Below are 17,595 nucleotides of genomic sequence, written 5' to 3' on the forward strand. Positions count from 1 at the left end.
TGGCTGACCTGGTCGATGGGGAACAGGGCGGCCTCCTCGATCTCGGCGTACGGCGGGTAAAAGGTGACCGTGTGTCCGTCCAGGATGAGGTCCACCTCTAGCAGCGGCAGCATGCTCGGCTGCTCAAACAGCTGCACGTACGCCGTCACTGTGCGCATCAGCACCGCGCGCAGCTGCCGGACATACGGACATCAGCACCGCGCGCAGCTGCCGGAGATACGGACATCAGCACCGCGCGCAGCTGCCGGAGATACGGACATCAGCACCGCGCGCAGCTGCCGGACACCTACGGACATCAGCACTGGACATCAGCACATACGGACATACGGACATCAGCACCGCGCGCCATACAGACGTAATGCACCACCGTAATGCGCAATACAGACGTAATGCACCACCGTACTGCGCAATACAGACGTATTGCCGGGATGGGACAATACAGACGTAAGCACCGCGCGCAGCTGCCGGAGCACACAATGGGTGTTCCAGCCGCCTCCAGGTAATAAGAGGCGGGCACATCTGGATCAACAGTATAACTAAGAGTTTACATATAATGAAAACTGACTGGAAAGTGTTGAAATCAGGTAGTAATCCCACGGCATTCTCATTTTGACGTTTCCATGTTCGATTTCCATTCTAATGATTGAAGTTTCATGTCCCACGAAGTTCAGTGTATTCTAATTGCTAGTTTGTATCACTAGGAAATTAGGAATAGACATTGAATCGCCACCTAATGTATAGGTATGATCAGACCCATAAAGCTAAACGGGTGTAGGGGAAGGTGGGGTAAGACGGACCAGCTAAGCTTTGAGGCCGCATATCTTGCTACACTGCTCTCGTAATTCATATTATTTATAGTCTTCGGAATGCTCAATCCTTTCTCTGTTGATATGTGTAATGACTAAATTTCAAATTAAAGACATCTAGGTGGTGGATGCTCTTAAAGAGGGACATGTCAAAAACTCAGACAAGAAAAAACGTGGGGTAAGACGGACCACCCAGCAGTGCCTGCTATCCGTTCATGTGTGTTACACTTCTGCTCTGTACTCTTGTAAGAAAAAGTAACCAGGATGATAAAATAACAAAATGAGCCTTTATTCTTTACTCATGTGTGATGGAAGTGCAGCTAAAAGCTGGGGACATGTGTGTTGATTGTCGTTTGGCATGAATGAATGCTAACTGAGCACTTGCATGCATGGCTCACATGCAGCAAAGACTCCTTCCTGAAAAATTAGCTTACTTAAACTTGTGTCAATGTTTTGGAAAAGAACTTTCCATATGCAGGGTACAATGGACCACCACAGGGTAAGATGGACCACAGTGGTCCGTCTTGCCCCAAATCTAAATTCTGTCATTATCATGACATATATGTCAAATAGCCCAACATTGCAAAACCTTGCCTTTCCTGAAGTGTGACTATAACTAAGTTTATAACTTTGTTCTTCACAGTTAAGTGCAAAATAGAAACTAATCATGCAAGAAAGGCGCCGTAATTGAATCACCCGTAGACCTCTTATATTATATCGGTTTGACGAAAAACAACATTTTTCTCAATAACTCAAAAGCTATGCATCCTAGCAGCATGAGCTCAAGGTGGCCATTGTTACGAAGGAAAACAAACATAGTGAGTGCATAAAGCAGTAGATACCAGTAGCGGTTCAGCCGGGAGGGCTGGTGGTCCGTCTTGCCCCGCTGGGCCGTCTTACTCCACCTTCCCCTAGTAAAGAAAAAAGTGAGTGCATATATACTACCTAGTTAGCGGTGTGCTGAATAATTGCGCAACCATACGTCGAGTACACTGTCCGTAATAAAACGTGCGTTTACTTTCATGTCTTGAGTTGCTGAAGGTTCGAAGCAAATCCCTTCCTTTTTATTCATGTTGTGAACATCGTGATAGCTCAATAACGTCTGAATTAAATCTAAGCGGCATATGCAGCAGGCAATCTGCACAGTCCGGCACGGTTTGTATTCTGGAGCCGTCGTGCGGCGTTCCAGGCAATTGGGCTCGGTGCGAGCGGCCGCCGGTCGGGAATTCGGCGCCGAGAAAACAGCCGCCGCTGCCGAGCCGACCCGGCGCGATAGGAGGCCGCTGGGTGACTGGCCAGCAGCGAGCGCTCCGCACAGGTCCGACGGCCGTCCCGCATCGGTTCGTCCGGTATTGGCCAGAGGTGGGAGAGCGATAACCGATCGAGAGCGGAGCCCGCTGTATAGAAGGCTATGAGCCCGCCGATTGTAAGTCACACAACAGGGTCACGTGCCTGGCCAGGACCGTTCTCGGAATAAGTACACATCTAGAGAATCGGGCTCACTAGGTGAAAAAATAGCAGTCAATTCCTTAACTGCAGCCACCAGCATTCCTCTACATGACACGATTATGCCCAACACAGCCATGCCATACTGTCAGCAACGTGAACCGGGAGCGTTCTATCGCAGCCGTTCCTCCAAACAAACCAAGGTAGTCAGCCAGCCGATCACCCATTCATTCGACATTGAATAAAAAACAGGAGCGCTTCGCAAAGAAAAGAGCTCACCAGCGCGCCATCATTTTTTATTCAGCAGTGGGCCAACTGCATTAAAAAGGCCCTCCGTCTATTTTTCGGTGGTTTCTGCCTTCTGAATTTAGGCAGCTTCGCAAGAGCGACGGCGAACGAAAAAAGAATTATGGAAATACAGCGACTGACTTTAATCCCAATGTCGCCGCGGTTTTACTAGGGAGTCAGCTTGTTCAGCATTCCGTCGCAGCCTTTCGTTTTGAGCCAGCCAGCCATCCGTGGTTCTAGTGCAGTGGTCCGGCGTAAGCAGTGAAATCCGAGCACAGCCAGCCAGCGACAAACGAGAGCAAATGTCCCTGGCGGTGCGGCGATGTTCGGATCAATGGGACACATTAGCCGTTTTCATGAAGGCTATCAGTTATACATCTGGTGCAAATTATGTGCAGATTTAATTTTATTCTCATTTTATCGTCACAATTGTTACTTAATTCGCCTGATAACCCGTCGTGAAAACGGTTATTATCAATGGAACGTGCTCTTGTATGTAGGAACTAGTCTGCTGAGCTTGTTACCAAACTTCAGGGAGGACATATGATGGAAAACATAGCTGCCTCACACGGAGTCATATCCGCCCGGGACCACGGCACGTATGTACCCGGACCCGGCGGTGCCCCCTGTCCCCTATCCCAAACATCCGTGTGTCCGTCCCAGTCGATAGTCCGGCTCATCTCCGGGTGACAGTCACCGATGAGCCTGTGGCCCGGCCGTCGTCACGCGATACAGCAATGCCCACCGCGTGGACAGTATTGGGTCGACGTTATAGAGACAGTTCTCTCCCTTTGGCACAAGATAGTGAAAATACAAGGCTGAACGTCTAGGCATTTAGTTTCGATTTTTTTCGTGCATATTGCGATAATGCTGCGTATTTGTGAAAACTGATTTTGGGTGTCAACTAAAAAATTCACCAGACCTTGTTCATTAACACGTCATTAGCTCGTTATACCCAATGTGTGAAGCTCCGTAATGGAGCACATAATCACGTGCATGCTACCAGCGCTTATCTCAGCTCGTGAGGACGCGGCGCCTAATCACCGTGGCGTGGCTCTGGTCGTGTGGGTGGCGGTGTATTCCAACTGTGTCGTGGCTCGGGTCGTGTGGGTGGCGGTGTATTTCGCCGTGCCGTGGCCGTCTGCCGTTTGTCCGTCCGCCGGCGGCGCGCACCCACCTCGTTAGCGGCCAGCGTGTTGGCGCAGAGGAAGATGCGCTGCTGGGCGCGCCGGCCGCCGCCGCCGGCCGACGCCACCGAGTTGAAGATGTCGACCAGCTGGCGGTACCAGGCGCGGTCCAGCCGCACCTGTTCCGACTCACACTGCTGCACCAGCGTCTCCTTCCACGAGTCGACGCTGAACTGGCGAGGGAACCTGCAGCGGCGGGGAAGGGAGTGTCAGCGGCGGAGACATTGGTAACGCCGCTGTCCTCCCCCCTCCCCCCCCCCCGTCAGTACTCACCTGAACTGGGTCCAGTCCAGCAGAGTCGTGTCCAGCAGCGTGGTGCGACACAGGCGCTGTCTCCCCCCCCCCCCCCCGCCAGTACCCACCTGAACTGGGTCCAGTCCAGCAGAGTCGTGTCCAGCAGCGTGGTGCGACACAGGCGCTGTCTCCCCCCCCCCCCCCCCGCCAGTACTCACCTGAACTGGGTCCAGTCCAGCAGAGTGGTGCGACACAGGCGCTGTCCCCCCCCCCCCCCGCCAGTACCCACCTGAACTGGGTCCAGTCCAGCAGAGTCGTGTCCAGCAGCGTGGTGCGACACAGGCGCTGTCTCCCCCCCCCCCCCGCCAGTACTCACCTGAACTGGGTCCAGTCCAGCAGAGTGGTGCGACACAGGCGCTGTCCCCCCCCCCCCCCCCCGTCAGTACTCACTCACCTGAACTGGGTCCAGTCCAGCAGAGTCGTGTCCAGCAGCGTGGTGCGACACAGGCGCTGTCCCCCTCCCCCTTCCCCCGTCAGTACTCACCTGAACTGGGTCCAGTCCAGCAGAGTCGTGTCCAGCAGCGTGGTGCGACACAGGCGCTGTCCCCCTCCCCCCGTCAGTACTCACTCACCTGAACTGGGTCCAGTCCAGCAGAGTCGTGTCCAGCAGCGTGGTGCGACACAGGCGCTGTCCTCCCCCCCCCCCCCGTCAGCACTCACCTGAACTGGGTCCAGTCCAGCAGAGTCGTGTCCAGCAGCGTGGTGCGACACAGGCGCTGTCTCCCCCCCCCCCCCCCGCCAGTACCCACCTGAACTGGGTCCAGTCCAGCAGAGTCGTGTCCAGCAGCGTGGTGCGACACAGGCGCTGTCTCCCCCCCCCCCCCCCCGCCAGTACTCACCTGAACTGGGTCCAGTCCAGCAGAGTGGTGCGACACAGGCGCTGTCCCCCCCCCCCCCCGCCAGTACCCACCTGAACTGGGTCCAGTCCAGCAGAGTCGTGTCCAGCAGCGTGGTGCGACACAGGCGCTGTCTCCCCCCCCCCCCCGCCAGTACTCACCTGAACTGGGTCCAGTCCAGCAGAGTGGTGCGACACAGGCGCTGTCCCCCCCCCCCCCCCGTCAGTACTCACTCACCTGAACTGGGTCCAGTCCAGCAGAGTCGTGTCCAGCAGCGTGGTGCGACACAGGCGCTGTCCCCCTCCCCCTTCCCCCGTCAGTACTCACCTGAACTGGGTCCAGTCCAGCAGAGTCGTGTCCAGCAGCGTGGTGCGACACAGGCGCTGTCCCCCTCCCCCCGTCAGTACTCACTCACCTGAACTGGGTCCAGTCCAGCAGAGTCGTGTCCAGCAGCGTGGTGCGACACAGGCGCTGTCCTCCCCCCCCCCCCCCCCCCCCGTCAGCACTCACCTGAACTGGGTCCAGTCCAGCAGAGTCGTGTCCAGCAGCGTGGTGCGACACAGGCGCTGTCCCCCTCCCCCCCCCCCCGCCAGTACTCACCTGAACTGGGTCCAGTCCAGCAGAGTCGTGTCCAGCAGCGTGGTGCGACACAGGCGCAGCGCCGCCTGCAGACTGGGCCGGGTCAGCATCAGGTGACGCCCGATCCGCTGGCGGGCCTCGGCGAACGACTCGAACCACGGCGAGAAGCCCACCCAGCTGCAGGCAGAGCCAGCGGGACAGAGTCAGAGCCGGGCAGAGCGGGACAGACAGAAAGGACAGACCCGCACAGATCCGGACAGACCGAGTCAGAGCCGGGCAGAGCGGGACAGACGGGGACAGACCCGCACAGATCCGGACAGACGGGGACGGACTCGGACAGCCCCGGTCAAACAAAGACAGAGCGAGTCAGAGCCGGCTGCAGAGTCGGGTGGACTTGAACAGACCCTCTCAGATCCGGACAAACTCTGACTGCCTCGGTAAGATCAGCTGGACAGAGACAAACTGTCAGACTCGGACTTACGGTCAGACCCGGTCAGACTCCGACGGACATGGTCAAAGACGATCAGACTGCTGATCTGAAGATATAAATAGTATATGCCGTAGCCCTGCGTGAGTGCTGTGCAGCGGAGCCAAACAGAGTGAGGTATAAGCGGACCTGCTACACCCGGAAGGTCAGAGACAAGCACGGCGCGCCGCGGCGGACCGGCACACTGGCGTGTGGCTGAATCCAGCCGCCATACGCGGTATTCGGCACCACACCGTGTGGGCCGAGAAGTCCTGTCGATTAGAGTTGCAAAATTTTCCCAATGGGCTGCTACCGGCACCGCCCCGCCCCACAAACATTTTGTGGGATACCGGCATGCTACCACGCCCCAAGCAAAAAAAACCGCCAAATTACCGGCATACTAAAAAACCTGCATTCTTGATTTTGGCTTACCCCTACATGAGATGCCACATTTTGGCAATTTCAGTAACCGCCCCACCCAACAGCCACCCATTGTCCAACTTATTACAATTCAATAGCCTCTTAGTGTCCAAAGTTTGAATCATATGCTGATAATTTTTTGTGCAAAATCAAAAATACCGGCATGCTACCGGCAAGACATGCCAGATACCACGAAAAAACCTGCGGTAGTGAAAAATTACCGGCATGCCGGTAGTGCGGTAGGGAAATTTTGCAACTCTACTGTCGATCGTGTGAGACGGCTTCCAGCAGCTGAACGTACACAGTGTGTTATCACAGTCAGGATATCTAAGCTCGATGGTTCTCAAACGATCCGGACCCTCCCACCTTAACATTAGATTTGAGTTGAGATAGCCAAAATGGGGTCCCTGGCTCACAATTACCGGTTTCGGCACTCACAACATCGAGAAATGCCTTAAATCGGAAATATTGAATTTCAAAATTGCAGCATTTTGATTCAGAGGGGCTAATGCTTAGGAATACCCCTCTGAATGTGTGACGTCAGCGCAAATATCTAACGATTTTTAAATGTTTGACTAAAACGTTTTGTAGCACGCGGTGGTATATGCTATTTGCGCGCAACATCTGCCGCAAACGCCGCACTTCTAAAATAAAGTCGCTAGAAACAGCGGAGATCCCAAAAAAAGTAAACAAAAGTAAAAGTCAAATATCTTGAAAACCGGTGAATATTTTTCGGTGAAATTTGGTAGATATTCGTTTTCGCTCTTTCTGAACCTAGCAACATCACTTTCATGCCAATTCATAAACTTTTTTGAAGGTGGGAGGGTCCCTTTAAGAACGGTATCGAGGAATGGTGCGTCATTCCTACCACGGATGCAACAGCCATTAGATACTGAGCAGGAAGCCACAGCAAATCCCCACGATTTTCATATCCCAGAAAACAAACCCGTCACTGCAAGTAGTCTGGAGTGGTAAATAGTGCCTAACAGGGTAGCCACTAACCGGTTTCTAATACCAGTTAGCACTATTCCCCGATATCCCGGTCCCTTCAAGTCAACCAGCTCGCGATCAGTAACTCAATTGTGACTGGCTAGTGGCTACGCAAGTAACTGCGGGATAGTCAGTGGAGCGTTTAGTACGAGTAAATTCATGATCCAAAAGCGGTGAAGGATACGTTTTAAAGTAAACAGCATATTAAGTGTCATCCATTCTTCAATATTAAAGATATACTGACAGGAGAACAATGTTTGTGATTGCATAATGTTTATGTAATGATCTTAATGTTTGTGATTGTATAATGTATAAAACAAAATAAATGATAATATAGGACAAATGAAACAAATAACGTCAGGTATCAGGGTCGTCGGCCGACCGCCACTCACGGCAGCTCGGCGTCCTTGGCGCGCGGCACGGGCGGCTCGACGGCCGGCTCCAGGTCGGGCACGGTGCGCACCACCAGGTCCTGGCGCAGCCGGGTGGTGAACTCCTGGCGTACCTCATCGACCAGCGCCGCCACGGCCGGACCGTACCGGCCGCTCAGCCGCGACGGGATCAGCTGGCACACACAGACGGACAGACAGACGGTCAGTGGGCAGAGGGGACGGTCAGCAGACAGAGAGGGGACGGTTAGCAGACAGGGGACGGTCAGCAGACAGACAGGGGACGGTCAGCAGACAGACAGACAGGGGACGGTCAGCTGACAGACAGGGGACGGTCAGCTGACAGACAGGGGACGGTCAGCTGACAGGGGACTTATGACAGGGGACGGTCAGCTGACAGATAGGGGACGGTCAGCTGGCACGATGCTTAGTGCCGTCCCTGTAATTATATATGGTCGCTCTCTGCAGGTGACCCGTCACCTTCTCTGGGACCATCGGCACCAAACATGGCTGCCAGAAAGGACCGCAGGCATGTCACACATAAGTGAGCAGGCTGGCACCCGTCGGTATCAATTATTTACACAATAATATCGGAAACTGTAGCGGCCACCCGGCCTGATTCCCTGCAGGGCTGGGAAAAATGCTGAATCTGCTACATACCAGATATTACGAGAAACTCTTTATTAGCTACATTGCCACAAATGTTCCTCACATCATTTCTGCTAGAGAAAATGATTTTACAAGTAATCAAAATTCTGGACAGAGCTTTCCACTTTAATTTTCTATCTATTCTCAAATTGAGCTTTGAACGTTTTTATTTAGTTGGTTGCACAAACAAAAACAGATACAGTGTTTTGCTTATGCCCCCTGTGAATGTTCTTTTTCTTACTTTTTACTCTTCGTAGGTAATCACTACTCAGGTTTAGAAAAAGCATACAAATATCAAAATAAGGTGCTGTAGGTCTTTCTCAGGGCAAGTTCCAGCACCACCTGAGAGCACCAGAGAGCTCCAATGAGCCCTAGAATTTTCCTATCAGCATTCCAGCAACTTCAGGATTCAGATGGTATCAACCTACTCAGACAGAAAGTATTTGAAAGAAATCAGGTTGATTTGGCTGCTGAGGCTGCTCAGTCTGGTCAACAATTTACAATCATTGTGCATGCCGAACCCGCTGTACAAAAGTTGCCAGTTGCCACAAATCAAGGTTTAGAGTTAATACAATAATTGAACATGCAAAGAAGTAAACAAAAAATTCTTTTCTGGGCGTTACTTGATCAATATTTCAATCAGATCTCACCTTCTGCGCAAATTCGATCATAGGTATCTCCCTATAATCTTCACACATCTTGCTTTGCGTGCTGGGCGACTACCATGCTCTTTAACTGTGTACTGCACGCCGCTTTAGGGACAGTTGTCATTGCAACACTTGAAATTAGGCCTGGAATATCGCACTTTCCTAAAATAGAGGCAAAAATAGCTGAAATAATTCAAAAACACCCAGGAACACTCATCAAACTCAACTGAACGAACTGAACTATCCACGCGAAACGACAACTAGAATTGTCTCTAATGCGCCAGAAACAATGCATCAACAAAATACACAAAGAGGAATGACGTAATTTGTATATTTTTTACAAGATGTCTTAACAAGACTTATCAAAAATGTTTATTATTTCTTTAAAACTCTAATTTAGTTTATATAAGTATGATTTTAACAATAAAATACCTTAAAAACTGAATAAAATTGTGTATGACGTCATCAAAAAGGATTAAAGACGTTGCCGGACACTGTATCATAAAAGATGGCTTTTTAGAGATGCCATGGGCAGAATGAGTTGATTCTTTTCGTATTTTTATTGATCATTGAACAATGCCCTTTTAAAAACAATTTGTTTTGTTTCGTAAATATGTTATTTGAATATTTCACAAATAATGAAACTCCTTTTTGCAATATTCATAAGAAAGATAGCGCATAAAAAGGCGTAGCAGATACCTTTTCTTACACGACTCAGAGTATGAAGAATTAGTGATGCTAAAATGGAAACTGCTACAAAGAGCCGCCAGATTCGTCATAAAATGGAGCACAAAGCTGACGTTTTGAACTTGTGTTAGTCTTACAGATGTTTTGTTCTTATTCGCCCACGAGATCACTGGCTGGTGGTACCTCTATTTTAAAAATGTGCGAATTTTATGTTTTTATTGTATTTTTCTTTATGATGTACGGAAGAGAGAAATGTTGATTTTGCTACAATTGATGGAACAATGAAGCGATATCTGCTACCTACTGGGGTATGAAGGTATGAGAGATTTCCCAGCCCTGATTCCCTGACATGTCGGTCGAGCTGCACAAGCCACCGACACAGACTGGGCCGCTGGCACGCAGCACGGTGACGCCCGCGTGTCATCCACGGAAGCCTGCACGTGCCTAGTGATGACCGCCCGGCGCACAGTCCTGCTCGCGGTCTCCGCCGCTTACCACACGGTCCGCCACGCCTCCTATCATATCGTGTCATATGCGCCAAACACTGCGACCGTCAGCCCCCGAACACCACCAGACGTGGCGGCACACCGGCTCTGGGGCGCCGGACGTGAACCCCGCTGCATCATTGATGTCCGTGTGAGTCGGCAGTGGCGCTGGTCAGGCGCGCTGTGTAGCGCCGCAGTGCGGTCAGGGCCAGTGTGGTGAGCGGGGGCCGCCGGTGACCGTCATACCGCCGCCGGGAGTCACACAGGGAGATGGTCGCTGCAGGGACCGGCCGCACGGGCACGGAGCGGTGATGGTCGCTGATTGGGCCGGCACCCCGCGCGGCGCCCGACGCCGGCCATGCCGCTCGGCAGACTGCCGTGTGTGCGCCTGCTGGCCGCCAGGGCCGGGCTGCCGCCGTGGCGCGCCGGCCTGCTGCTGACGCTGCTCTGCGCCGTGGCCGTCACCAGCTCTGTGCTGTTCTACCTGCAGCAGACCAGGGGCCCTCTGGACGGCCCGCCCAGCCGCGAGCCGCCGGAGCCCGCAGACTCCTGGATCACACTGCGGACCAGCGCGGCGCCGCGGAAGACGGTGCTGCTCTACACGCCACTGCAGGGGACGTTCGCCAACTGGCGGCGCCGGTTCGGTGACGGATTCGACGGGTGTCAGTGGTCGCGCTGCGAGCTGACCACGGACCGGGCGGCGCTGGGGCGCGCCGATGCCGTGCTGTTCTCGCTGTACGACATGTCGCCGGACGAGGAGCTGCCACCGGCGGCGGCCGGCCAGCTGTGGCTGCTGCACGAGCGCGAGGCGCCGCCGGCGCTGGGCCGCCGCCACCCGTACCGGCTGCAGGCGGCCATCGCGGGCCGCTTCCACTGGGCGCTGTCGTACCACCGCGAGGCCGACATCGCGGTGCCGTACGGCGCCGTGCTGCCGCTGGCCGAGCGGCCGCCGCCGGGCGCCGACCGGTGGCGGGCGCCGGCGGCGGCTCCCGGCCGGCCAGAGACGGCCGCCCGCCGCGCCGCCGAGGAGCACCGGCTGCGCCAGCAGTGGCGGCGCGCGCTCGGCAACCGGACCGCGCCCGTCGTCTGGGTCAGCTCCCACTGCCGCACCGACAGCCGCCGGGAGACCTACGTCGAGCAACTGCAGCAGCACATCGACATCGACATCTACGGCCAGTGAGTGTCCGGCGTGACGCAAACTGCGCTACATAGAGCAACGGTTTCCTTGTCCATTTATCGCGCTTCTACGCACAATGTTTTATCTTCAGACATATGTACATACGTGGATGAAAAACCGCAATGTCGCATTCATGTGAAATGAATGAATGAATGAATGAATGAATGAATTTATGATGAATCCATTCATCGTCACTTTCAAATAGGCATCGCAATGTCTTATCTCGCAGTTTTCTTCATTTTCCATCGTTGAAGACTGCGTCACTATCGTTCCTTGTGTTTCAGGTGCGGTAACCTGAGTTGTCCGCTCAGCAAGAAAGGCCTCTGCATGCGGCTGTTTGCGCAGCACTACACCTTCATGCTGGCCTTCGAGAACGCCCTGTGCGATGACTATGTGACGGAGAAGTTTTTCGGCGCGCTGCAGCACGGCCTGGTGCCGGTGGTGCTCGGCGGCGCCGACTACAGCCGCCTGGCGCCCGACGACAGTTTCGTGGACGCGCGCCGGTTCGCCGGCCCGGCCGCGCTGGCCGCCCACCTGCAGCACCTACTGGGCCGGCCGGCAGAGCTGGAGCGGCTGCGCGCCTGGCGCACACACTACCGCGTCTACAGCGGGCCGCGCCAGCTCAGCTGGTGGCCGTGCGAGCTGTGCCGCCGGCTGCACGACCGGCGCGCGCGCGTGCGTCGCCGAGACCCGTACCGGGCGCTGGCCGACCCGCGGCAGTGCCACGGCTCCTGGGAGCGCGCCACCGCCCCCAGCGGCGGCCAGCGCCACACACAACAGGACCCCGGTCAGTGAGAGGGTCACCCACAGCGCCACCGTCCCCAGCGACGGCCAGCGCCACACACAACAGGACCCCGGTCAGTGAGAGCGCGCCATCACCCACAGCGACGGACCGGGCGAAACGAAACAGGACCACGACCGGGGAACGGGCGGGTCGCTCTATCACCAGTGACCATAAGGTTACGTTGAACGGTACTGTCACAGCGTCACGCTTTTCTTGGTGCTCAATCCGATTTCCCTGGGAAAATTGCTTGCGGGCACTCAGTGGTACCTATGTTTAATAGAGCTGTGGCCAAAATGCGGCGAAACATTACCAAGTTGCGTCTACTGTGTCAATTTAGGTGTATTAATAAGAATATGATTGTTTGTTTCACCTGAATCGTACGGTTGCAAATAACAGTCTTTATTGAAAAATTAGGAAGGTACGTTTATCAATTGAGATGCCCCTGCATATCTGCTGACGACAAGTTTATCGATCTTCCAGGCTGAATGGTGTTACTTACATTTTCATTCTGATGTACTGACATTCGATAAGTCTCGTTGTAAAAATATTATTGATAGAAGAGGATTGTCAGAGTGTCGCTCGACCATTGTGGCACCGGAGTCCGGACGAACGCCGACAGAGAAGCTGACCAGTCGGCGCGGCAGCAGCGTCTGCCTTCACCGGGCATTTGTTTTGTTTTGTTGGGTTAGGCCCTTTCGGTCCAATGAGACCATTTCAGAGCAGGGAGGATGATAGGATATAGGGGGAGACATTTTGGTCTGGGCAGGCACCCTACTGAGTCACCAGGGCTGAGCCCGTCCAAAGGACAGGCCACCCAGCCCCAAGGTACGTACGTACAGTAGGTCTACAAAAAAAGTCCCCCGCTCCAGAGGCGGCCGGCCGGCCGAACCCCCGGATTCCAGCCCCGACTCTATTGCGCAGGTTACGGCAGCGACACGGGTCAGGTCGCGGCGCCCGGCGAGTGGGTCAGTTGGCGGCGGCCGGCCGTGGAGTGAGGACCCCGTGTGTGGAGCGCGGAGATGCCGCAGTGCAGAGGAGGGGAAGATAGTGACTCTGCACGATGCCGGAAATGATGCCTTTAGTGATCTAAATTAAACACCTGCAGTGCATATCCTCCCTTGCCCCATTCCTATTTTATCATAATCCTTCAATAATCCGTAATGACCATTCAACGCAAGCAAGCAAACAAAACAACCCGTTTAGCGGCGACATCATCTTGGATAAAAAAGCGACAGTGATGATTAGAATAGACTTAGCGCGAGGGCAAATCGAGGAGTATATATGTATCACATACCGAGTATTTTATTCCCATCTAGCGAATTAAAGGAAATAGTTCACTTTCCTGAAATTAGTATTTTGCTATGGATTTCTGTTTTTTTATGCTCAAAATGATCAGAAAATAAAACAAAACGTTTTTGTAAAAAGGATTATTTTCTATATTTTAGTATAAGAAGAACTATATTCTATATAAAATAATGTTTGACGCGGAAGCTTATTACGCGTTGACCAATCATATTGCGTAGGACAAACCCATCGGCTGTAAGCAGCATTCTGATTGGCTGACGATGACGTGACTGCATTCCTCAGCAAGGCACGCATTCCTCTGCAAGGCACTCTTTTCAGAACGAAAAATGGAATATCTTCGTCTAGGGTGATTGTTGGGCCGTAAAAGCTTCTGATTTGTGCTAGTCTCAGCGCAAGCAACAAAACTGCTATTCCAGTTCCAAACCCCATGTTAAAAGTGAACTATTTCCTTTAAGATTGGGGATCTTGTCCAACAAGTCAGCGGCCGCTCTAGACACAGATAAATGCTTTGTTTTCGGTCGCATCATTATCTGCAATAATTCGAAGCGAGGTTTAACCCTCGCCGGCCGAGAAGAAGGGGTGGATGCCGCCACCATGTATTTTTTTGCGGTAGCTCAAAGCAACGCTGATGATAGAAGGATGACATCTCATATGCCTTACATTTGATTCAAGCCGCATCATTTGACATCAACCACGTTTTCAGGTCAGGTCACTTATTTATGATGTCTTAAGTAGACCTCTGCACGGTTGTCGGTTAGAAAATGATGGATATCCGCAATGCACTTAGTGTCATATAAGCATAATGGGGAAATATGGAAACTGTTAATTTGGCGTCGGAAATGATCTGAAACTATACATGCCTCAAGCACATGAAATCGTGACTTCATACATTCTTAGCAAAGTCTAATGCTTCACTTTTGCATTGTTCACCTTGCGTGACGTCAGTTATGACGTCACTAGGCTCGTAGGAGTGCTTCGTCAATAACTCCCGATCAAAATGAGCTGGCCAGTCGGGACAGCCATCAATGGACTTTGCAAGACTTGCCGAATCAAAGGTTATGCAACATGTCTTCCTTTCAAGAGCTTCGTGACCTGTGTTGCCCTAACACTTGACATTGACCTGAGGTAAACATCCTAAATTGCTTCACCTAAACAAAAAAGCATATAAATCGACGCGTCTGAGAACAGAAAACACGATTGTATCGAAATGACGATAATGCGACCATTTTTGCGAAGTGATTTACCAAAAACCGATCCAATGCCTTGGGTCCCTTGACCTGCCCTAAGAGGTCACTGATATTTTATAATGGGGCACCAGTCGCTGCGTCACGTAACGACGCAAGCGCTTGTTTTTTTCCGCGAGGCTCTAGCAGCTAGCTCAATTATAGGAGCTAAACATGGGGTTGGGGAATCGCTCCCTTCTCACTTACTATTTGGCCGGGATAGTGTTTGCAGTTATTGTTAAATTCTAGCATGTTAGGATTTCAAATGACCCATTTTTTCCCGCCCAAGCCTTTCAATTGAAGGTCATAAAACCAGGTCACGTCAAGTGACCTTACCTCAAGGAAAGTTCCTGCACTGAAAAAAATTTTTACTCACTTTTCTGAGTAATGACTGAGTTGCCATTTTGTCCAATGGTAAAACTCACTCTAAATCCGCGTACTCAGGTAAAACTCAGGGCGGAACGCAGGTAAAACTCGGGCAAAACTCATTGCAAGTGAGTAGCATGTGAGTAACAAAGTGAGTTGCCATTTTGTCCGATGGTAAAACTCAGATAAAATTCAGTAAGTACTCATGCGTAACTCATGTCCTACTCAGACAACTCAGGCCAAACTCAGGTATTAGTAAGTCATTACTCATGAAAAACTAGGAAGTAACTCACATGTAACTCAGCTGGTACTAATGTATAACTCAGGTGGTAGTACGGCCATAACTCAGTTGGAACTCATCGGTTATTCAGTGAAAACTAGGGCTGTACTCAGGACGTACTCACGTCGATAACTCATACGATACTCGGGTGTTACTCAGGCGCCGCCTGAAACGGCTGATCTGATTCGTTTTATATTGGCTCAAGCCAATGTATAGGCTCGCCGCCCATGATAACAGCTGCCGCATCAGCATTATGCAATATGCATGCATGATGCTCATACAACAGCCACTACCAGGCAGCTAGTCTATATATTGGGATTGGCCAATATATAACGAATCATTGCCCAAAACCAGCATACATATCTGTATTATACCATGCCCGACCAACGTCTAGTCTTGCACTATTCGCCCCAGCCCTTACAAGAAATACATGTTTGTAGAAACGGTCGCATTGCGCTGTATTTCAATTCTGACACACGCCAAACTGCGTCGGGGGGGGGGGGGGATCGACTCCACGTCAGCTCAGCTTCACTCTTTTGCCAGCTTCTCGACCTCAGTCTTCGCGGCTACAGGTGGCTGGCGCTCAGCATTGAATGGTGTGTGGAGCACATGGATACACACAAACCACAGCGTGTTTCGCACTTTGTGCGCCGTTTGTTGACTGAGCACAAAGTGCGCCGTCGCCCACAGCAAAAGACTCCCTTCCAAACCATGGATCCCCACAAGACTTCCGTTCGCTCCACGATGAGGCGGCACCGTTCGTTTTCTTCGGACTTGTTATGATAGGGGTGATCCAAATTTTCGTCACCCGTGTACGCCACCACTGACGCCTTCTCCGCCAAGATGCAGAGGAGGCTCAATGGGCCGTTCCCTGAAAACACAATAAAAAAGTCAGATTTTCTTTTGCCAGTAAGAGAAACGGAAGTTATAGGGCATGCAAGGTGATTGAAATATCAAAAGTTATCAAGTTACTTCAGCTCAAAATTAATGTTAAACCGCGCCGTGCTGGTGCTCTGAGTTTACCGTGATGTACTGGGGGGAGGGGGTCGTCTTCACGTCCCCTCTTCTAACTCGGCTGTTGGGGTTGGGCCACGTAGCAACACGCCGTAAGCGGCTTTCGAAAAAGCATTAAAGATATTTAAGGAAATACTTGGGTAATTTTAAGGTCAAGTCAAGTGCCAGGTCACCAGAGGTCAGGAAAGGCCAAATTTTGCTTATTTCAATATTTTCGAAAAACTGGTGCTTAACTCGGAACCAAAAGAGCTGCCCGCGGAAAAATGCAGTCAAAGCCCTTTCGACTTTTTTTTTGCTGGCGTTTGATCTCAGATTTGACCTCAGGGTCAACAATTAAGCCTCCAGAGAGCAAAAACTCTAAAAAAGCCGTTTTTACCAAAATGTTTTCTGTAATACTTTCCACTCAAGAGTCACGACATTTATTTTGCCGTTAGCATAGTGTTCCTCTCGTCGGGACGAATGAACTATAATTAGACCTTGAAAGGCCATATTTAAAACTTGACCTTAGGTTGACCTGACCAGGTCATGTTGCATATCAGTCGATCCAAACCGTCAAGCTGAACACATATGAGGTGTTTTATTGCACTAGCAAATATATTTTATATGTACATGCCGTAAGGTTGATACTTGAGACATGGTGATGGGACAGTATCAAAAACGCTATACAATGAAATCCGTTCGATATTTTTTTGACATTTTACCTCAAACTGGTGTGAAATCGAGCGGTGAATTCCCTGAGCGAAAATGACAAAAATATCGAACGGTTTCCATGGCACGTTGCGAACGGTGCGATCGTCAGCGACCATTGAAATTTTTCCGATGTTAAGTCATTTGACGTGACCTGACCTTGAACGACCTGGGTCTAAAATTTCTTCACATGGAGAAACAAATGTATGAGCAGGTGTGCCGAAAATGGTGGCGCTGCGCGCCGCCGTTCTTAGATATTCGCGAAAAACCTGAGGGGGCGGGGTGGGGGGCGTAAAACGCCACCCAGCACAGCGCGGGTCAAGGTCGGATGGTCACCTTAACAGTCGGGTTTTAGTCTCGCAAAACACTTCCATGGGCGTCCAATATTAAAATCAGCTTGAAACAATCACATAAAATGTGTTATACTTAACAGTAATGGAAATAAGCATGTCACGTCCAAACGCGTCTCGCCGCGGTATCTAATAATCTAATATGTAAGGAAGGTTGAAAATGCTCGCTGAAATCGAATAGTGTACGAAAATATGTGTGTAGGCATTAAAAAAAAAAACAGTCGGAAAAAATAATAACAGT

General features: G+C 51.6%; 1 protein-coding gene across 5 annotated transcripts in view; it reads right to left on the reverse strand.

The window, feature by feature from the left end:
• The window catches only part of LOC122366404 (dynein axonemal heavy chain 12-like), a 126,038-nt gene that overhangs the window by 100,330 nt on the left and 8,113 nt on the right, over nt 1-17,595 (reverse strand). For 3 of the 5 annotated variants that reach the window (XM_043338634.1, XM_043338633.1, XM_043338635.1), the window contains 4 exons: nt 7,705-7,877; nt 5,458-5,613; nt 3,718-3,913; nt 9-173 (listed from right to left, as the gene is read on the reverse strand). In XM_043338634.1, coding sequence (XP_043194569.1) covers nt 9-173; nt 3,718-3,913; nt 5,458-5,613; nt 7,705-7,877 — 690 coding nt within the window. Of the gene's footprint in view, nt 1-8; nt 174-3,717; nt 3,914-4,000; nt 4,052-5,457; nt 5,614-7,704; nt 7,878-8,999; nt 9,234-17,595 lie in introns of those variants that run through there. The other 2 variants (XM_043338636.1, XM_043338637.1) reach the window with 2 other exon arrangements.

Source organism: Amphibalanus amphitrite, unplaced genomic scaffold (genome assembly GCF_019059575.1).
Source record: "Amphibalanus amphitrite isolate SeventyFive unplaced genomic scaffold, NRLGWU_Aamphi_draft 000804F_arrow, whole genome shotgun sequence".
Taxonomy (NCBI): Eukaryota; Metazoa; Arthropoda; class Thecostraca; order Balanomorpha; family Balanidae; genus Amphibalanus; species Amphibalanus amphitrite.